The 22,659-nt window shown below is 36.8% G+C and overlaps 1 protein-coding gene across 1 annotated transcript; it reads left to right on the top strand.

Annotated features, from left to right (window-relative positions):
* The first annotated feature begins 1,813 nt into the window (after positions 1-1,813).
* LOC117657714 (vomeronasal type-2 receptor 26-like) lies at positions 1,814-13,240 on the top strand. Its single transcript, XM_060685337.2, has 4 exons — positions 1,814-2,146; positions 5,550-6,410; positions 9,353-9,479; positions 12,107-13,240. Exons 1-4 carry the CDS (start codon positions 1,814-1,816, stop codon positions 13,000-13,002), a joined length of 2,217 nt encoding a protein of 738 aa, XP_060541320.1. The 3' UTR covers positions 13,003-13,240.
* The last annotated feature ends 9,419 nt before the right edge of the window (positions 13,241-22,659 follow it).

The following is a 22,659-nucleotide window of genomic DNA, read 5'->3' as shown; positions in this document are numbered from 1 at the left end:
ATTATATATATTATATATTTATATTAAATATATGGCATATTCCACAGGCACATTTGGCCAAAGGTTCCCCGAGTATAGAGTGATTTGCCCTATCATTATCAAATTCTCAGTGATTAAGTCCAAGTCCCTAATGAGATTCCAGAAACAAAAAATACCAATGGATTAAAACTCTGCTGTATATTATCTTTTCTCTACATAGGATGAGTCTGGAGAGATAAAATCCTTGTTGCTTTTATTCTTTACAGAGTATGTTGCAACCAAAGGAAGGCTTGTTCGGCACAATAATTTTATTCCTTGAAACCCTATTAATGTTATTGCCTCATATCACATGGTATATTTTCCTTGGTAAATGGACTGTGGGGGACCCATTCCTTACTCACAAGAAATACCATTCGGAAGATTTGGTTATTGGTGGCATAACTTCTCAGATTTACCATTTTTTCAGCAAGATAACATTCACAAAGAAGCCTTCTAAAGAAATAGTTGATGATTTAATGTAATTATTTTTATTGTGTGGATAACTGATAACTGGATCTCCCTTCACAGTTATTTGATATATAAAAGTAAAGAGCAGAGTTGGCTTCTATGGGTGGTTGAAACCATTGCAGTAAGAGCGGAGGTGGTATTCAGCCGGTTCGTACTGGTTTGGGTGAACCGATAGCGGCGACTGAGAGTAGGCACGCCCACCTGCCCTGGCATAATGCTGTCCTATTTAGCCACATTTTCGAGGCTGGATGCATGCATGGAAGGCATGCATGCACAGCAAACTGGTGGTAAGAATATGTGAAACCCACAGCTGAGTAAGAGATAATAGCTTTAAAAGTACAGGAAAAAAAGTATTACATAGGGCAATTCTGAATTTCCATGCCATTTTTTTTCCCTGGAATTGTAATTGTTTAAATATTGGATTGCTAGTATCAATAGAAGAAAAATAATTAGAAGTAAAGATTGGAAAAGATTAAGAGTGGATGATAAAATATCCACTATACCAACAGACTGTGCAATAATCCGGAAAATTTTTGAATGTGCAGAAATGGACAAACTTACTTTAGAATTATATAATAAGGAAGAGTCGGAATACCACTTAACTTGGGAAAATTGGTATCAATGGATAGAAATTAAAAATAAGGAATTATAGAATAAAATAAGATATAAAATGTGTTTAAATATGTTGATTAAGTAGAAATATGTGGGAAAAGTTGAGAATTACGTACTGTCAGAAAGATGTTGAATTGTGTAATTATTAAGGATGTATTTTTGTTATAGATGTATTTTAACTTGTATTTTAACTTGTATGTTAATAAAGGTTTATATAAAAAAAGAGCGGATGATAAAATTATAAGTAGTTCTACTAAACTCAGGTCAATTTTTGTATTGCACGACATCCCCATAGAAGTGATGGAAAATTATAACATATGAAAGGAATTGACTTTCTATCCAGTTTTGTCTTCCAAAGAAAGTTTCCCATTTATAGGTTTAACAAGTTTTCCTTTCTTGTATTTTTGCATCGAAATTTAGCTTTCCACATGATAGAGAAAATTCAGGTATATCTGATTCATATTTTTTTCATCTACAGAATTGTAATGTTAAAATTGTGAACAATGATTGGAAACTCAATTTGAGCATGATGAATCTGAAAACACAAGACTCTCAAATTAGTGATGTACTTAGACTGATATTCAGAAAAATCTTTAGCTTCATTAAAACTCTGTATAGATTCCCCCCCTCCTTTACAGCAATAGAATCCGCTCTTCTGAATATGATTAAAAATATAAATCAAAACATAGCAAAGCTCATATTTGGAATCCGAAGTATGGTAACAAAGGTAACATTTGTTAATAAATCCCATTTCAGAATTCAACTCCAGAATTTTCAGCATATCCTGGCCTTCGAATTTGCCATCAAGGAAATCAATGAAAATCTCTACATCTTACCTAATATCACATTGGGCATACATGACTATAATAGCTATTTTTTGGCAAGGTGGATCTATCTGGCTTCTATGGAACTTCTCTCTTCAAAGGGAAATTTTATCCCAAACTACAAGTGTGATCTCAAGGACAACGTGTTAGCTGTTCTTGCTGGACCTAATGCTTTCATTTGTCGGTCCATGTCAAATATTCTGAGTATATACAAGATTCCACAGGTAAGATGTACTTCTAAAAGAAAGATGCACAGAAAAAGACCTGTGACCTGTATATAGAAAGTGTTACATGAACTATGAATAAATAAAAATGTAAAATTCTCTGAGAAGTTTTCAAATTTGGAAACAAACAAACGATGGCTACCCATTATCAAAGCAATAATTCTGATTAAAGCTTATACTCTTTTTTTAAAAAACAGTTTGTTTATATATTTTCACATTACATAGATACAGTAGTGGCCAAATTTGTGGAAACCTTTTGGGAAAAGTTTATTTTCTAAAACTAGCTAATAATACTTTTTTTTGGGAGTAGTACCATAAAATTATATATCAGTTAAGGATAATTTAATCAAGAATGTAGTGCAATAACTTTTATGAAGGATTTGCTATTAAAATAGCAGTTACGGTATAAAGAAGAAAAGTGAAACACGTAGAAAAAACAAGATATACAAAAATTATCACCATAGGAAAAAACGAGATGTAGAAAAATTATCATGTCAGTTAATATTTAGTTGGGTAACCTTTAGCATGAATTACAGCCTTACAACGTCTTCCCATGGAGTGAACTAAGTGTTTTAGTTCTGCAGCTGTAATAAGGTGAAACCAAGATTGAATGATTGCTTCTATTAACTGGATTTTATTGCTGGGTCGCTTCTGACTAACAAGTTTCTTTAGTTGGCTCCATAGATTTTCAATTGGGTTAAGGTCTGGGCAATTCCCAGGCCATTCCAGCAGTGGAATATGATTATCTTGAAACTCCCCCCAAAAAAGTGGTGTTATTAGCCATCAAACCTCAAAAATACACTTTCCCGAAAAGGGTTTCACAATTTTGGCCACTACTGTAGGTGCTTAGTGAACAGTGTATTGTCTGGATCATTTTATTTATATCTAATAATACTTTTTTCCTTCTCCTAATTTCTACCTCTACTATCTAAGCATTTGTAAAACAAGTCCCATGTTCGAAAGTACTCTGTGTCGTCTTTTTCTTTTAATTTTAAAGTCAGTTTGTCCAGTTCTGCACAATCCAATTTTTTAAAATTACATCTTCTTCTGCGGGTGTTTTCTCATTTTTCCAGTACCGTGCATATACAATTCTTGCTGTTGTCAGAACATGTAATATTAAATATAGATTCTCTTTATCATATTTTTCCGATATTATGCCGATATATTTCTGGTTTATAATCTACAGTATATTACTAGAGTTTATATTCTTATGGGAAACATTGTTTTTTTTTAAAAAAAAAAATCTGACCAATTCTGACATTGGCAGTAATTGATAGGAATAGAATAGAATAACAGAGTTGGAAGAGACTTTGGAGGTCTTCTAGTCCACTCCCCTGCTTAGGCAGAAAATTAATTCACAACTTATGAACCAAATTACTTTGTGCAAATATCTAGTGAGTTAAAAACCCTTGGCTTTTTTATTAAGAACACCTAGTAAATTAATTTATACTTTGGGACTGCATAAAAGAAACGCCTGGTGAAAATATATCACTGAGGATCATTTGTTGCAACATTTCATTGGTGTTGGTGTAGATCAGGGGTGGGTTCTACTTACCTTTACTACCGGTTTGCGACGGGATCACACGCGCATGCGCAGATCTCTGATGACTATATCCGGGGCAGTGGGCGGGGCCTCCTGCCGGTTTTACTATCAGTTCTTGCAAACTGGTCTGAACCAGGGGCAACCCACTACTGGTGTAGGTTTGGGTTATTATTCACTGTACCACACATGTGCTACACAATTTTCAAAAGTTTTAAAAAGTTTTTTGGTTGTTTTTCTTTTTCCTTTTTGTATCGGTGTGCTTTATGATTAAAGATTTTGTAGCATTGGGTTGGTGTCGATTCTTAGAGACTACATGGAATGCTATCTATAGAAATTTAAGAGAAGAATATTTTTAAGATCCTCTTCAGTGCAGAAAGAGAAATCAGAACTTTTACTTTTGAACAGTTATTACATCATAGGAATTGATTTTGAGCAACAAAGATGGTTAAGGGCCTGAAGGCTAAAAGATATGAAGAACGCTTTCAGTAATTGGGTATTTCTATTCTAGTGAAAAGAAAGACTAGGGGTGACATGATAGCAGTGTTTCAATAGTTGAGGGGTTGTCACAAAGAAAAAGGGGGTCAACCTATTTTCCAAAGCACTAGAAGGCAGGACAAGGAACAATGGATAGAAATTAAGCAAGGAGAGAAACAATCTAGACAATTTAATAGTCCTATTAGAGGACTGGAGGTTAAAACATGTGAAGAATGGTTGCAGGAACTCGGTATTTCTAGTTTAATGAAAAGAAGGACTAGGGGAGACATGATAGCAGTGTTCCAGGGGCTGCCACAAAGAAGAGGGTATCAAGCTATTCTCTAAAGAACCTGAGGGCAGGACAAGAAGCAATGGGTGGAAAATAATCAAGGAGAGAAGCAATTTAGAACTAAGGAGAAATTTCCTGACACTTAGAACAATTTATCAGTGGAACAACTTGCCTCCAGAAATTGTGAATGCTCCAACACTGGAAGTTTTTAAGAAGATGTTTGTTTGTTTGTTTGTTTGTTTGTTTGTTTGTTTGTTTGTTTGTTTATTTATTTATTTATTTATTTATTTATTTATTTATTTATTGGTTTGATTTATTTATTTATTGGTTTGATTTATATGCCGCTCTTCTCCGGAGACTCAGGGCGGCTTACAATGCGTTACACAATAGCCTTCATACTTCTGTATATACCTGCTTAGTACGGCTTTCGGCCCCCCCAAGCGGTGTTCTTTTTTATGCAAAGTCAGTTTATTGCCCCCACAATCCAGGTTCTCATTTTACCTACCTCGGAAGGATAGAAGGCTAGCCTGGTGAGATTTGAACTCGCAGTAATTACAGGAAGCTGGCAGCTAAGTGCTACTTAACAGCACTTTAGTCCACTGAGCCACCAAGGCTCTTAACTAACTTAAATGTTGGATAACCATTTGTCTGAAATGCTATAGGGTTTTCTGATTTAGCATGGGGTTGGACTAGAAAACCTCCAAGGTCCCTTCCAATTCTGTTATTCTATTGTTCTAGAATTAAGGAGAAATTTCCTGAAAGGGAGAGCAATTAATCAGTAGAATTGCTTCCCTTCAGAACTTGTGAGTGCTTCATCACTAGAGGTTTTTAAGAAAAGATTTGGCAGCCACTTGTCTGAAATTGTATAGGGTCTCTTGCCTCAGTAGGGGCTTGGATTAGGCAAGCCCCTCTACTATTTTGTCATACTTTTATTCTGATTCTGAACAAATTATTCTTTATTCTTAGAAAGCAGCTTTTATTTTTTTAGTAAGTCCTGTCTCATTGATCGCCATACCATACTATCTGCTAAGTGTGTTTTGAATAATTTCTGATATTTATGGGTCATAACTATTGGATTCCACATGTAATTTCCTCAGCTCACGTATGGCTCTACTCCGGCAATAGATGTCAGCACACAGGCTGTTTTCTTGCATCAGACATTTCCAAATGAAGATCTTCAAATTAAGGGGATGATCCAACTGTTGCTCTATTTCCAGTGGATATGGATTGGGCTGATTGTCCAAAGTACCAATAAACGAGATGGGTTTCTACAGAATAGGATTGCTCTATTTTCTCAGGAAGGTATATGCTTTGACTTTGTAGAAGAGTTACCAAAAGGAGCCGTTTCCAATGAATTTGTAGGTACACTTACACACTATATAAAGATTTACAATGTTATCATGAGGAGCAGGGCCAATGTTGTCATCATCTATTGTGAAAACCAGGAAACAACAGTATTGAGAATGTTGCCCTACATTTCAGAATTTGAATACAATGTAGTGAAGAGAAAAGACAAAATTTGGATAATGCCAGCCCAGATGGAGTTCTCATCTGCTCCTTTTCAAAGATATCAGAGTATGGAGTTCATCCATGGTTCTCTGTCTTTTCAAGTTTCCTCAAAGGATCTCTTAGAATTCAAGAGATTTCTTCAGATGAGAAAAGTCACTCTTGCCGAGGAAGACAGTTGGATCAGGATATTTTGGGAAAGTGCATTTCAATGTTCTTTCTCCAATGCCATGTTAGAGGAGGATGCTGTGAACGAATGCACAGGTGAGGAGCAGCTGGAGACCCTTCCTCAATCCGTATTTGACACCAGGATGACTGGACAGAGTTACAGTGTCTACAATGCTGTCCATGCTGTGGCACATGCTTTGCAAACCTTGCTTTCATCCCAGCACAAATGGATGTCAACTAGAAAAAGTTCCAAAGTGAGAATTTTGAATAAGAATGTGTGGCAGGTAAGAGGGGAATGAATTCCCTTTCCATATTAAGCAGGAATCACTAGAACATCAGATAGAACATTTTGATGCAATTTTGACTATTATTTTCAACATGACCCTATGTTTTGAGAGGTCTACAAAGAAGGAGAAAGGAAGAGGTGGTCAGTGGGAAGAAAGCAAAAGAGGACATTGAGCAGAAATCGCATATGGAATGCAATAAGAGTGGGAATTGGAAACTCAGAATGAATAATAATGAATAACATTTGGCAACTCAAAATGAATAATGATGTAACTTGTTATAGTGGTTGCAAACCACCTTGTCTTGATCTTTGAATATACAGTAGTGGCCAAAATTGTGGAAACCTTTTGGGAAAAGTGTATTTTCTAAAACTAGCTAATAACACCACCTTTTTTTTTTTTAGTACTACCATAAAATTATATATCAATGGAAAGATAATTTAATCAAGAATGTAATGCAATAACTTTTATGAAGGATTTGCTATTAGAATAGCAGTCACAATATAAAGAAGAAAAGGAAAAACAAGATATACAAAAATTATCACCATAGGAAAAAATGAGATGTAGAAAAATTATCACGTCAGTTGGGTAACCTTTAGCATGAATGATGGGCCTTACAACATCTTCCCATGGAGTGAACCAAGTCTTTTAGTTCTGCAGCTGTTATAAAGTGAAACCAAGATTGAATGATTGCTTCTATTAAGTGGGTTTTATTGCTGGGTCGCTTCTGACTAACAAGTTTCTTTAGTCGGCTCCATAGATTTTCAATTGGGTTAAGGTCTGGGCTATTCCCAGGCCATTCCAGCAGTGGAATATGATTATCTTGAAACTCCAAAAAGAAAGTGGTGTTATTAGTCATCAAACCTCAAAAATACACTTTCCACAATTTTGGCCACTACTGTATAGCATGATTTAAAAGACACTGGAAGGATTCCCCAATATTAATTTCCCATCCCTCTCCTCTCCTTTCCTCTCCCCCTCCCCTCCCCTCCCCTTCCTTCCTTTTATTAACATTAATATCCCTTCCAATTCTGAAGAAACATTTAGCTACCATTACTCTGTATTTGATTAACTTTGTATATTTTTACCATTTTTAAATATAATTTTCTTTAGCTTCATAAATACCTGAGGACTGTTTCGTTTAACAATAGTGCTGGAGAAAAGATTTTCTTTGATCAAAATGGGAAAATAGCAACTGGCTTTGATGTAATCAACTGGGTCACTTTCCCCAACCAATCCTTCCATCAAGTGAAAGTTGGGAAAGTAGATCCATTTGCTCCCCCAAACAAGCTGTTGTCCATTTCTGCAGAGATTACCTGGCCCACCATGTTTAAGAAGGTAGGTTCTGCACTTACCTCAGAATATGTGAAATGGTTATCTCCTTATTCATATTACACTTCAATTTTCAGACAATTTTCTTCTAATCATTGTGAATGTGATCTTATTAAAATGCAGAGACATCATCCTGCCAACAAAAGAGTGTATACTCAAGGCTATAGTTTTCCCAGTTGCAATGTATGGCTGTGAAAGTTGGACCATAAAAAAGGCTGAGCGCCAAAGAATTGAGGCCTTTGAACTATGGTGCTGGAGAAGAGTCCTGCGAGTCCCTTTGACTGCAAGGCGAACAAATCAGTCAGTCCTAGAGGAGATCAACCCTGACTGCTCTTTAGAAGACCAGATCCTGAAGATGAAACTCAAATACTTTGCCCACTTAATGAGAAGGAAGGATTCCCTGGAGAAGAGCCTAATTCTGGGAACGATTGAGGGCAAAAGAAGAAGGGACGGCAGAGAATGAGGTGGCTGGATGGAGTCACTGAAGCAGTAGATATGAGCTTAAATGGACCCCAGAGGATGGTAGATGACAGGAAGGCCTGCAGGAATGTTGTCCATAGGGTCATGATGGGTTGGACACAACTTCGCAACTAACAACAACAACAAGTTATGGAATATATCCTACTGTCCAAATGAACAAGGAGTAAAGGAACTTGAAAAAAGTACTCAAAATGCTTTTATTTTCATTGCATGAAAATTAGGGGGGGGGTGGAGACAGCCAAACTGGCATACTTAGAAACTATATGTTCCATGCTATTGATCAAGAACCATGCTATCAATCAAGAAATCCAATGAAATTCCCTATTCAAGAGATTTATGGTATGTTTTGATACTAAAATGCACAGATATTTTGAAAGGCCCTATATATCTTCATAATAGGATAATTAATTCAGAAACAAACTATTCAATAAATTCAGGCTGGTCACAACAGGGAATGCTGCACTTCCTATTAAATGAGAAGGCAGAGTCTCTTAGAAGGAACCCAGATTTCGTGCTGTCCAAAATCTAGACAGAAACCATCAGAACTGAAGATGATACAAGCATATGTAGTTACTGTGGTGCAATTTCTTTTTGGCATATCATTCTTTTAGTTTTGTTTTGGTCTGCAACTGTAGACCCTTAACAAATATTACATAAATACAGGTACCTGTATCCACATCACATGGTATGTTTTCAAGTATTTGTAAAATAAGGAATGTAGTGAAAATCATAATATTGCTCTCCTTTTATGACCTTGTAATCCCTTAATTCAGGATAAAGTTGGGGTGATTGGAGAAAGCTGAGCATTTACTGGCCAGATGCCTTCCTGATGCCACACAGTGAAATGGAGTGAAGACCATAATAACTGTTCTTACAAATGTTTATGATTCCAATTTTAAGAATGATGTTATTCTAAGATTAAGAATATTAAATAAAAAATTTATTTTCTGAGGAACCTCTACAATTTACATCACAGAAATGTGCCAGATGAATAATATATTCATGCCATAGCCAAACAGAAAAATCTGAAATATATATAGGAAAAGTAGTGGAATCCGTGCATCTGAAATACAAGAATTTCTGAATATTAAGGAATAATTTCTGAATATTCCATTATTAATTTTCAACAGGTGCAACCCGTTTCTGCATGCAATGATCATTGTGTTTCAGGTTACAGTAAGGTGAAAATAGAAGGGAAGCCATTTTGTTGCTATGATTGCCTCCGGTGTCCAGAAGGGAAGATCTCAAATAAGGCAGGTAAGAATTATCACGAAAGGAAAATTCTAATAAGTTTTCCAGAAATCAAATTACAGGTTTAACAAGTTCACAATAATTTCAGATAGATAGGGACTACTATTTGAAAGCAAAAAGCTTTGGAGTGCAAGAATTCTTTTCATCTAATATTATCTTCTCCTTTCCTCAGGAGCATGCTTGATCATGGCTTTATCAGAATACAGCACTGAATATTCATAAACTCTCACACAGGGTTTTTTCTTCATAAGGTTGTCCTAGGTTGTAAATGAAGCATTATCCTATAAGAGCTGAACATGGGGAATGGAAAGGATTATCTGGAAAAAATAATCAAACAACGAATCACCAAACACCTAGAAGCAAACCAAGTAATAACCAAAAGCCAACATGGGTTTGTCAAAAACAGATCATGCCACACTAATTTTATTGTATTCTTTGACAAAGTGACAAAATTAGTGGACCAGAGAAATACTGTCGATAAAATTTACTTGGTCTTCAGTAAAGCATTTGATAAAGTAGACCATAACCTACTACTAGATAGATTCGTAACTAGCTGATCAACCGCACTCAACATGTAGTCCTCAATGGAACTGCATCTACATGGAGGGAAGTATGCAGTGGAGTACCCCAAGGCTCTGTTTTAGGCCCAGTACTCTTCAACATCTTCATCAATGACTTGGACGAGGGGATAGATGGGGAACTCATCAGATTTGCAGATGACACTAAGCTGGCAGGAATAGCCAACACTCCAGAAGATAGCTCAAGATACAGAGGGATCTTGACAGACTTGAACATTGGGCACTATCTAACAGTGAAAAAAGTAAGGTTCTACATTTAAGCAAGAAAAACAAAATGCACAGGTACCGTATATGTGGTACTTTGCTCAATAGTAGTAACTGTGAGAGGGATCTTGGAATCCTAGTAGACAACCATTTAGATATGAGCCAGCAGTGTGCAGCAGCTGCTAAAAAAAGGCAACACAATTCTGGGCTGCAATAAACAGAGGGATAGAATCAAGATCATGTTAATACCACTTTATAATGCCTTGGTAATGCCACACTTGGAATACTGCATTCAGTTTTGGTTGCCACAATGTAAAAAAGATGTTGAGACTCTAGAAAGAGTGCAGAGAAGAACAACAAATATGATTAGGGGACTGGAGGCTAAATCATATGAAGAACGGTTGCAGGAATTGGGTATGTCCAGTTTAATGAAAAGAAGGACTAGGACTAGAAGGACATGATAGCAGTGTTCCAATATCTCAGGGGTTGCCACAAAGAAGAGGGAGTCAGACTATTCTCCAAATCACCTGAGGATAGAACAAGAAGCAATGGGTGGAAACTAATCAAGGAGAGAAGCAACTTAGAACTAAGGAGAAAATTCCTGACAGTTAGAGCAATTAATAAGTGGAATAGCTTGCCTGCAGAAGTTGTGAATGCTCCAACACTGGAAATTTTTAAGAAGAGATTGGATAATCATTTGTCTGAAGTGGTGTAGGGTTTCCTGCCTGGGCAGGGGGTTAGACTAGAAGACCTCCAAGGTCCCTTCCAACACTGTTATTCTATTTTATTCTAAAGCAACAACTCCCTTACACAGAGGGCTAATAGGAAAAGAAATATCAACAAATCTAGCATTAACAAATCTTCCTCCTACTCTTCTTATCAAATAAAATATTTGTCAGGGTTCCGATGGATGCCCTAATTAAATCATGAGCCTCAAGCCAAGCTCCAAAAGAAATCCAATTATTTATTGGGAGCTTCATGTTGGCATGTTCCAAGTGAAGCCAACTCTGACCCCACATAATTTACAGCCCATACTTGACCACGTTTCTCCCCTCCCTTCAGGGTGTGTCTTCAGTCACATTCGTCAATGGAACAATTTGGTAGGTTGTAGAGATCACTCCCCTCCAGCTGCTGTGGGTAACCCTGGGAGACAGCCTAGAGAGAGATATGTCTGGAATGTGCTTTTGTTTTTGGCTGCTGTGCTGCTTCGCCATTTTCCCATCCCCCTTCCCTATGGCAACTTGAGTGTAGACCAGGGATGTTTTGCGAGTTGACAGTATTGGCAAGCTGCAAAGGAGTTTTGAAAGAATAAAATATAGTATAATTTCTTTATTATGAAAAATGAGTTGCCTTAAATCATATCCTAATTTCATCCTTTTTCATTTGAATGAAGACTTTTTATACTTAAGTAAATGAACAATATCAATATAAAAGATTTTCTCAAGTTAAGGCACCTTTAGTAGAAAGGCTAAATGAAAAGCATTTAGACTTTACTATGAAAGTTAGCTTGCTTTTGTCATTTATTGTGGTGGAATATCTATGAAGGGGGAGATGGTATGAAGTAGCAGTTTCTCAGGAATATAGGAGCACCTTCTATGGAAGGTGGGGGAATGAGAAAAAATAAATCACAACCATGAGCTGGATCAAAGAAATAGAAAGTTTTAGGATAGCCATTCCCTAAAATCTTCAGGATTTATCCATTACGGTTAGAGTAATATAGGTTTAGTCTGGCAAGATTCTGTCTATATATGAGCAAATAAAGAACTGAAGTTTGGCTGTTCTGTGTTATTCTTGGGCTGGGTCTGACATTTATAAACTTTTTAAATATGACTGAAATTATTTCTTTTTCAGATGCAGATGACTGTTTCTGGTGTTCAGTGGATCAATACCCAAATAAAGCTCAAAATACTTGTATTCCAAAACAAATCATATTTTTGTCATATGAAGAATACTTGGGAATCGCCTTGACCAGTATCGCTTTCTTCTTTTCTTTCTTCTCAGCCATGGTACTGGGGATCTTCATTAAAGAGCGGGACACTCCCATTGTCAAAGCCAACAACAGGAACCTCACCTACATTCTTCTCATTGCTCTCCTGCTCTCATTCCTTTGCAGTTTGCTCTTCATTGGGCAACCAGATCAGGTGAAATGTCTCTTGCAGCAAACTGTTTTTGGCATCATCTTCTCTGTAGCCATTTCTTGTATATTGGGGAAAACAACCATTGTTGTTCTTGCTTTCATGGCCACCAAGCCAGGCTCCAAAATGAGGAAATGGGTGGGAAAAAGGCTGGCTTACACTATTGTCTTGTCTTGCTCCCTGGTACAAGTCACCATTTGCAGTGTGTGGCTGGCAATTTCTCCTCCATTCCCAGATTCAGACACATATTCTGTATCTGAAGAAATTGTTCTTGAATGTAATGAAGGTTCATCCATAATGTTTTATACTGTCCTTGGTTTTATGGGTTTCTTGACTCTTATCAGTTTTACAGTGGCTTTCTTGGCTAGGAAGCTGCCTGATAGTTTCAATGAAGCCAAATTTATCACTTTTAGCATGTTGGTGTTTTGCAGTGTCTGGATATCATTTGTTCCCACCTATTTGAGTACCAAGGGGAAATATATGGTGGCTGTGGAGATCTTCTCCATTTTGGCTTCTGCAGCTGGATTACTGGTTTGCATTTTTGCCCCTAAATGCTACATTATTGTTCTGAGGCCTGATTTGAACAGAAAGGAGCAGCTGATAAAGAAGTAAAACTGACTCTTTTAGTCCACTGCACTATAATGTCTCCACATTATGACAGAAACTTAATATGTCTCATTAAGAGTCACTCATTAATAACTCACATAGATCATAGAAAAACCTTTGGTAAAAGGTAAACATCTAAAAGAGACTGGAATGGAATGAGAAGAGGTTACATATTTGAAAATGTTTATTAGTAGTATATGTTGGCCAATCTGTACTGAATTAATAAAAACCCTTTCCAACTCTACTTCAATACTTTTCTTCTGTTATTTTTGTTTGTTATTATTTCTTCTTAATTTGCTTTTTAATCCTGTGCTTACCAAAACTGTGAGACAGGCTCCTATAAATAAAATAAATAATGAATATATGAATAATGAATAGTGAAATAAATTATAAATAATGAAAAATAAATAAATAACTGAATTGTCTGGTTATTTTTGGAGGCATGGAAACATATCCTCAGAATTTCATCCCCAAATTTCTAATATATATCACATTTAATCTTCATTATGGATAGTATGCATTCCATTTCAGTAACTTTTACTGATGTGTAATGTTTTTGTTATGCAGAAGAAAGTAACAGAATGGGAAATAAAATAAAATAAAATAAATAAATAAATAAAATAAAATAAAAATTAGCCATTCTTCCCTCTTGACTTCCAAAATCATTGAGTTTTTCCACAATCATTGAGCTTTTCCAAATAATAATATGTTTCTAACTCTTTATCACATCTCCAAGGGATATTGATGTAATTGGCATTCAATTTGCCAATCATACCTGGGATAATCTAGTAATAGACACCACTGTTATCTACTTTTGAAATGTTACAGTAAAACTCATTCATTGATAATCCCCTTGCTGCATATCAATTATCACAGGGGTGGGTTCTAAATTTTTTTACTACTGGTTCTGTGGGCGTGGCTTATTTTGTGGGTGTGGCTTGATGGTCATGTGACAATTCTTTAGGATTTAGCAGAGGTACTGGTCTACCAGGCTTTTAACTGCTTGCAGAGCTGTACCGGTCTACTCATTCGTTTTTGGAGGCACTGGTCTACCCATTTATTTTTGCAGGCACCGGTCTACTCATTTATTTTTGCAGGCATTGGTCTACACATTTATATTTGCAGGCACCAGTCTACCCATTTATTTTTGCAGGCACTGGTCTATCCATTTATTTTTGCAGGCACCGATCTACCCATTTATTTTTGCAGGCATCGGTCTACTCATTTGCTTTCTTTTAACACTGATCACCTGTAGGGCGGCCCTTTGAAGCCCCGCAGCAAGAGTTTAAACAGTTTTTTTCCCTCTAGCTGATCAGCTGGGACTCAGGAGGCAGCAATAGATTGGGGTTGGGGGCCAAATAAAAGGTAAGAATAATGCAGGGGGGCGGGGAATAATGCAGGGGGGGCAGAACTGGTTCAGTGATGTCATATTGTCACCGCTACCGGCTCGGCGGAACCGGGAGGAACCCACCACTGAATTGTCAGTTGTATCCTAGGTATCAAACATACACTTTTGATGAGACTTGATGAAACATACATTTCTGTTTCAGAGTAGAATTCATAAATAAAGTCTAATGAATGTCTATAGTTCTGCTTCACAATATTTTCAAATTCTGCTAAGGCTCCTATGTGCAAGATAGCTGCTCCACTCAATAAAATAATGTCTTCTTTATTGAAATACCTGCCTTCCAAAACAAAGATCCTAGTAGAGATCCATCCAGATTCGAGAACAAAGATCCTTCTAGAGATCCATTCAGGCCTACTTTGTGGCAATAAGTGTGTGAAAACATGAGGCCATTGTTTTGAATAACTAATGTCCCTCCTGGTTAGCCAAGGCTTCTTGGGATACAACATGCGATTAGGTTCAGACAGTGGCAAATGTAATATTTAGAACATGGATGGTCCCATTGATGCAGGAAACCAAGAATAGATCCAATTGTATTTGATAATTTTTGCCCTGGATCCAATTTTCCTTTTTAGGAAAAGGTTGTGGTGAAAACAACCAAGCTGTAACCTCAGGGAATTCTAAAAGAAATAGATTACTTAGAATTTTTCAGTGAAGTTTCAGACTTTAGTATGAAATTGAAACATTGATTATGTCTTTGGATACTCTCTGGTGGGAGCAGGATAGAGGTGGTATACCCATTCCATCTTTCCTTGATGCCTTACAAACTTTTAATACCAAGAATCATGGTATCTTTCTGGACTAGCTCAGGGGGTTTGGAATAAAGGATCCAAATGATGCTATGGTTGTCACTGAAATCACAAGTGACCAGAGTCAAACTATCATAAAAAAGTAAAGGTTCCCCTCACACATATGTGCTAGTCGTCCCCGACTCTACGGGGCAGTGGTCATCTCTGTTTCAAAGCTGAAGAGCCAGTGCTGTCCAAAGATGTCTCCGTGGTCATGTGGCCAGCATAACTAAACACCAAAGGCACACGGAACACTGTTCCTTCCCACCAAAGGTGATCCCTATTTTTCTACCTGCATTTTTTTCATGCTTTCGAACTGCTAGGTTGGCAGAAGCCGGGACAAGTAACGGGAGCTCACCCCATTACGCGGCACTAGGGATTTGAACCACTGAACTGTCGACCTTTCAATCGACAAACTTATCATCTTAGCCACTGAGCCATCACATCCCAAATTAATTAAGTAAAGAGCCAACTCTCTGTAGAAGTGTTTAATGCTGGGAAAGGTAGAAGGAAAAATAAGAAGGGGACAATCAGTAGTAAAATGGATGGATACACATACAATGCTGATGAGTGCTGTATTGGGAGACTGGAAAAGAACAGTTTTGAGAAATATTGTCATGGACAAGATCTATCAGTATGTTCACTAGGAGTCAAACATGACCTTCACACTTTCCACTGCAAACTAAAGACATGGCTGTTTAAATCGCCTAGCCTGGACTGATGGGGTTTGATTATTTTAATGAATTTTAATATATGCTTAATTGTATTTTAATATGTTTTTATCTGGTTGATTTTAATTGTTGTGAGCCTCCCTGAGTCCTATGGAAATAGGGCGGCATACAAATCAAATCAAATCAAATCAAATCAAATCAAATCAAATCAAATCAAATCAAATCAAATCAATAAATAAATAAATAATCATGGCACATATTCATTTTTTTTTAAAATCCCATAGTTTCACAAACATAGCCACTGTTGTTTTTTGGAAAACATGGCAAGTATTCTTCAACTACATCCTAGCAACACCTTCCCCAAACATATAATGAGTATCTTTCTGCCATTATGAAAATTTCCATAATTACTTCAAGTCCCTCTGGAGACATAAGTAACATAACAAAACAATGACATAAAACTGTAGGATATTAATATTATCTTTTTTCCCCCTGTCTTGCAATGCAAGTGGAGCTTTTTCAGTCTAATTCTTTACATGGTACATTTCACCTCAAAAAAAAAAAAAAACAAACATCTGTTCTCCAACATGATTTTGTTCCTTGCAACTTTATTGATGTTGTTGCTTCGGATGACACATTATATTCCTCTCGGTAAATGCAATGTGGGAGACCCAGTCCTTATTAAGCATAAGAAGTATCATTCAGAAGATCTGGTTATTGGTGGAATTACTTCTCAAATTTCTATGTTTTCCAGCTCCATGACATTCATAAGGAATCCATCAGAAGAAAAAGTTGATGATTTCATGTAATTATTACTTAATAATTTTTATTGCAAAAAAGAAAAAGAAACAAGAAGTAACATAAAGAAAAGAGGTAAAGGGAAACAAAAAATAAAGACAAAGCAAAGGGGAAAAATAAACAAAGAAGGAGAAGAAGCTTCCAAATTTTCTTACAGCAAATATAAATATACAAATATAAAATTACCTCTTGATTCATGTAGTTATTTTTTAAAGGAGTAAGATGGGGAAAAAAACCAAGGTATTTATTCTGGCAAGATATTTGTTTGGGAGATTCTCCAGAGTGAAGGCAATATTTATTTTATTTAAAATATGTATTGTGTGTTTGCATTTGTGATCATTATTTATATCATTTTTGTTTTCATTATTTGAGTTACAATCAAGTAGGTTCTCTTTCCCTATTGTAGCATCATTACATAGATATTCAAAGAGACAGATTATTTATCTTAGCTGTAAGTAGGAAATTGCTCCTTCTCATCCTTCTCCTTCTCCTTCTCCTTCTCCTTCTCCTTCTCCTTCTCCTTCTCCTTCTCCTTCTCCTTCTCCTTCTCCTTCTCCTTCTCTCACTATGACTCCTGAGCTAGGATGGTTCCTCTACTCTTGCATAAAACTTTAGTTCTTTTAGTGGTGTGAAGAATCCAATTATACCTAATTTCAGAGTTGGCATTCTACCGGTTCGGACCGGTTTGAGCGAACTGGTAGCTCCAACGATCATCTGGGAGCGAACCGGTAGCTCCGTCAATCATTTGGGAGCGAACCGGTTCGCTCCAATGATCAGGTGGGCCCGCCTGCCCCTGCACTTTAGTGACCTATACCTTCCCAGCTGATACACACGGCAGACGTGATTGCCACACCTCAGCTGTGTTACTCTCCAGCAGTAACGCAGAAGGTAAATTTTCATAAAATTGTGCACATGTGCCCAGCGCGCAATCACTGAGCTGGTTTTTAAACCAGCAGGATCTCACCACTGCCTAATTTGTTTTTCTCTAATTTACAAAAGGGAAATATTAAACATAGGAACAAGGGTAGGAAATTCCATTTCATCATTAAGAATCTTTGAGACAAGTTGATTCCAAACATCTGCCCTACATGATTTTCTGCTCTCAGAAAAGTCTTTGGTTGGATTATTAATTTATTTAGATTTTTTTTCCTCTATTCTAGAGTGGTGAAATCATGTCTTCGAAAGTACAAGTAAAAAAATATAAATGACCATGCAGCAATATTGCTATTCTAAACCAGAAGAAATGTAACAAAGTTTCTAACACTTCATTTCAGAATTCATCTTCAAAATTTTCAGCATATCCTGGCCTTGGAATTTGCAATCAAAGAAATCAATGAAAATCTTTGCATTTTGCCTAATATCACACTGGGCATACATGATTTCAATAGCTATTCCCTGGCAAGGTGGATTTATGTTGCTTCCATGGAACTTCTTTCTTCAAAGGGAAGATTCATCCCAAACTACAAGTGTGATCTCAAAGACAATGTAGTAACTGTTCTTGCAGGACATAATGCTTTCATTTGTCAGTTTATGTCAAACATTCTGAGCATTTACAAAATCCCACAGGTAACATCTTCTATTCCAAAAGAAGGGCATGTAAAAAATTTGGACATAGACACTAGTAAAAACAAATATAAATCTCAATTAACAATGTGGGGCTTCCCGGATTTATTTTGTTTTCCCATAGTAATATAATTTAATTGATGAAATATTATTTCTTTTATTCATTAAACATGAAACTCAGTCAATTGAACATTTAAAAATGTATCACAAATATCATTGACTGGCGCTGATGGTTGATATGGGTTGCTGCCAGCATCTTAGGTATCAACCAAGTATCTTCTTAAAATTATTATTATTATTATTATTATTATTATTATTATTATTATTAGTAGTAGTAGTAGTAGTAGTAGTAGTAGTAGTAGTAGTATTAGTTAATCTTTAGTGAGATTCACAGCCTTTGAGGCTGGTTAATAGCTCAGCAGCTCGAGTCCTAACCAAGGACCTAGGAACTGTTAAGGTATCGTCGGAGGATGTAAGCTGTTCCGAGTAAGGTGGTTTTTTGTAGAGTCAAAATGTTTAAGTCTGGCAAATTTAGAATTTCTAAATAGTGGGGTAGCCCTTTGGGTATTGCTCCAAGGGCTCCAATTACAATCGGGACAACACACGATTTCTTTTTCCACAGTCACTTAACTTCAATTTGCAAGTCCCGGTACTTTGTAATTTTTTCTTGCTGCTTATCTTCAATCCGTGCATCACCAGGTATTGCAATGTCAATGAACCATACTTTTTACTTTTCAAATATTGTTATGTCAGGTGTGTTGTGGACCAAGTGCCTGTCAGTCTGAATCCTAAAGTCCCACAAGATCTTGAGTTTCTCATTCTCTAAAATTTTCTCGACCTGATGTTCCCAGTGGTTTTTGCTGTACTCAAATCCAAACTTCTGGCACAATTTCCAGTGAATGATCTTAGCAACATCATCATGGCGTTGTAGGTAGTCAGTTTGTGAAATTTTGCTGCACCCACTGATCAGGTGGTCGACTGTCTCATCTTTCTCATTGCAGAGGCAGCATTTGCTGTTGGTGGTAACATGTTGAATTTTTGCCTTCATGCAGTTTGTGGCTAGGGCTTGTTCTTGAGCTGCCAAAATAAAGCTTTCTGTTTCTTTTTTCAGTACTCCTGATCTTAACCAGTTCCAAGTTAGTTTCTGGTCAGCTTTGCCTTCAATACTTTTCAAGTATTGGCCATGCAGAGCTTTGTGTTTCCAATTGTCAGCTCGCTGCTCAATTACTTCTTTCTTATATTCTGCTTTTGTTTTAGTTGTCTTTAAAAGGCCTCCTTTATTTACTTCCTTAATCATTGGTTCTTCACTTTTCTGGATGTAATCATTCAAGGTGCATTTTTCTTCTTCACAGTCTGCTTTACTTGTAGGAGTCCTCGACCATCCTCTGCTCTTGGTAAATATAATCGGTCAACATCACTTTTAGGGTGCAAGGCATGATTCATTGTCATAAGCTTCCTTGTTTTTCTGTCCAAATTGTCTAATTCCATCTGGGTCCAGTCAATTATTCCTGCAGAGTATCTAATCACAGGTATAGCCCAGGTATTTATGGCTTTTATGATGTTTCCTCCACTCAATTTGGACATTAATATCTTACGAATTCGCCGAATGTACTTGGCTGAAGTTAATTCCTTGACTTTATTATTCATTAAGTCAGAGGCTTCTAAAATCCCCAAGTACTTGTAGCCTTCTTCTGATTTTACTGCCTTTATCATTTCTTCATTCTCTAGTTCTATTCCATCCTCTTCTATGATCTTGCCTGCTTTGGTTGCTATTGTTGCACATTTGTCAATTCCAAACTGCATACCAATGTCTTGGCTGAATTCTTTTGTGATTTCAATTAATAAATTCAGTTCAGCTTTTGTTTTACCAAACAGCTTCAAATCATCCATGTAAATCAAGTGCGAGATTTTCAGTCCTTTCTTTGCAAGTTCGTATCCACAGTTCATCTTCTTCAAAATGATTGTCAATGGTAGCATTGAGAGTATATTATTATTATTATTATTATTATTATTATTATTATTATTATTATTATTATTTTATTATCAATAATTTTAATTTAAGTATATTTCTTTGTTCCTTCTGTTACTCACTGATATAAATATAAGGACTGTCTGTACAAGATCCTATTCCACTTTGCAAATATAGCAAAAGACTACATTCATACATTCTAATTATCAAATAAAAATGCTTTCCCAGATTTCAACCTGCAAAAGTTGGTAATTCTCAGATTCTGCAAAAGCCTCCTTGTTTTTTGTGTTCAATGAATAATTCAATAAATTCTGAAAATAAAATGGATAAACCTTGAATAACAATAAAAGTAAGACCAAGATATATTGGAAAATTTTATTTTATTGAAAATGTTCTCTACCACTATTGGAGAAGTAACCATTTATTTTCTAGTCTGATTTTTGGTTGCTTTTGGAATCCAGAAAGTTTCAGAGAACATTTCTGTGGTGTAAATCTTGCCCTCCCCTCATTTATCTTATTTGTATTTTATTTCTATTTTTCCTCTGTTTTAATGGTTGTTTTGTTGTTACCTTAGATATTTTAATTTGTATCTGTTTTGTGTAAGTCAGCAAGACTTTTTTTTTAATTATGGTAGCATGGAAATATGTTTGTGTGTGACAGAGAAAGGTGGGGGGGAGAAAATAAGTAAATTTTAAAACTTCTTTTAATGAATTAATTGATGGGAATTAATTCAAAGCTTTCAAGGCTATATAGCACAAACTCCTAGTGAAAATCAGATCACTAAGAAACATTTGTTTGAAAACTTCATCAGCCAATCCTAAAACAGGTATCATTCAATGCACACACATGTTCTCTAGAAAAGGCACACTGGCTAATGACACTGGAGATGGTCTCAGCTCCAGTCTTTGAACTCTAGCTCCGCATGGCATCAGAGGTGGAATTCAGCCAGTTTGGACTGGTACAGGCGAACTGGTAGCACCGACAATAAGTTGGCCCTGCCCACCTGCTCCCGCTCTATCCTGTTCTTTATTTCCTGCTTTGTAGCTCATCTCAATCATGTGGCACAGCTGGTTTTCCCCCCCTCCTCGCTGTTCTACTTACCATTGCTGACTTGGAAGGTAAACAGCTGAGCTTCTAAATGCTCCATTTTTAGTGCTGCGCGCAAGCCTGGATAGCTCAACAGACAGAAGCACTGTAATTTAACACCAGCTGTCTGCAATTAAAGTAAGATCGAATCTCGCCAGGCTCAAGATTGACTCAGCCTTCCATCCTTTCTAAGGTAGGTAAATTGAGGACCCAGTTTGTGGGGGCAATAAGCTGACTTTGTATAAATATACAAAAGTATGAAGGCTATTGCTTAACGCATTATAAGCCGCCCTGAGCCGCCCTGAGGAGAAGGGTGGCATATAAATCAATTTTTTTTTAAAAAAAAGCGCCTTAGGCATGCTCACTGAACCAGTTGTTAAACCAGCAGCATTCCACCACTGCATCGCAGGGTCATCTCTTGTCAGTCATTTCAGCTACTATCCACCAACTTCTATCCAATTTCTGTTCAATTCGAAAGTATGTTTTATGCAAGTAGATAGCTAGATATCACTTTGGTGGAGAGACAAGTTGGTTCTCTGTGCAGTTCAGAGCCAGATTCCTGATGGCTCTGAACTTTCCCAGTTGCAATGCCCATTTGTGAGGCAGCTCCATGAATGGAGGGGGCCTTGGGTGATGCTGCAGGAAGAACCACTCATCTTTCTCTCTAGTGCAAAGCCAGCTCACCATCTTATGGCACATCTTGGGAAGTGTGCAAGTATTTTTATACCAGGGCTGGTACTCTGGCAAGCCAAACTCTTACTCTGCAGTAGCATTGTGGTCTCCTGGCTACCGCAACAATAGCATGTTCTCTATGCTTTCCCAGACATTTAATAAACTTATAGTTTTAAAACCATTGGGACATCTGAAAGACCAGGTTAGAGAAATATTGTTACAGAGTAAATCTGTGTAATAACTAAGAGTCCATGATTTAATGACATTTATTTAGCAATCAATAGTCTTATAACACAGTCATACAAAAAAAAAATTAAAGAAAAAGACATTCCTTTCCTTTCCTTTCCTTTCCTTCCCTTCCCTTCTTCTATCTTCTTTTCCTCTTTTCTTCGGGTCCCGTCAGCTAAACAATCCCAGCTGGCGGACCCGTGAGGGAGGGCCTTCTCTGTGACTGCCCCAGCTCTCTGGAACCAGTTACCCTCACCCTATTGGCCTTCTGGAAAGCGGTGAAGACCTGGCTTTTCCGGCAGGCCTGGGGCCGTTGATCTCGCTGTTACAATCTTGCAAGATCCGGACATGAATGGTGTGTATGGACTTTTAATGTTTTTAAAATGTTTTTATAATGTTTTTTAATAATTTTCCTATGTTCTTTGTTGTATTATTTTTTGCTGTAAGCTGCCCAGAGTCCCTTGGGAGTTGGGCAGCATAGAA

This window comes from Pantherophis guttatus, chromosome 4, assembly GCF_059756535.1.
Source record: "Pantherophis guttatus breed Tessera chromosome 4, ASM5975653v1, whole genome shotgun sequence".
NCBI lineage: Eukaryota > Metazoa > Chordata > Lepidosauria > Squamata > Colubridae > Pantherophis > Pantherophis guttatus.
The sequence above is the reverse complement of the archived record's forward strand: the minus strand, read 5'-3'. Positions and strand labels throughout refer to the sequence as shown.

Excerpts from the sequence above, each read along its gene's own strand:
- LOC117657714 (XM_060685337.2), top strand. The coding sequence starts at position 1,814 with ATGGTAACAAAGGTAACATTTGTTAATAAATCCCATTTCAGAATTCAA. Across the intron at positions 2,147-5,549 it reads GTATATACAAGATTCCACAG|CTCACGTATGGCTCTACTCC; the intron begins GTAAGATGTACT and ends TAATTTCCTCAG. Across the intron at positions 6,411-9,352 it reads TGAATAAGAATGTGTGGCAG|GTGCAACCCGTTTCTGCATG; the intron begins GTAAGAGGGGAA and ends AATTTTCAACAG.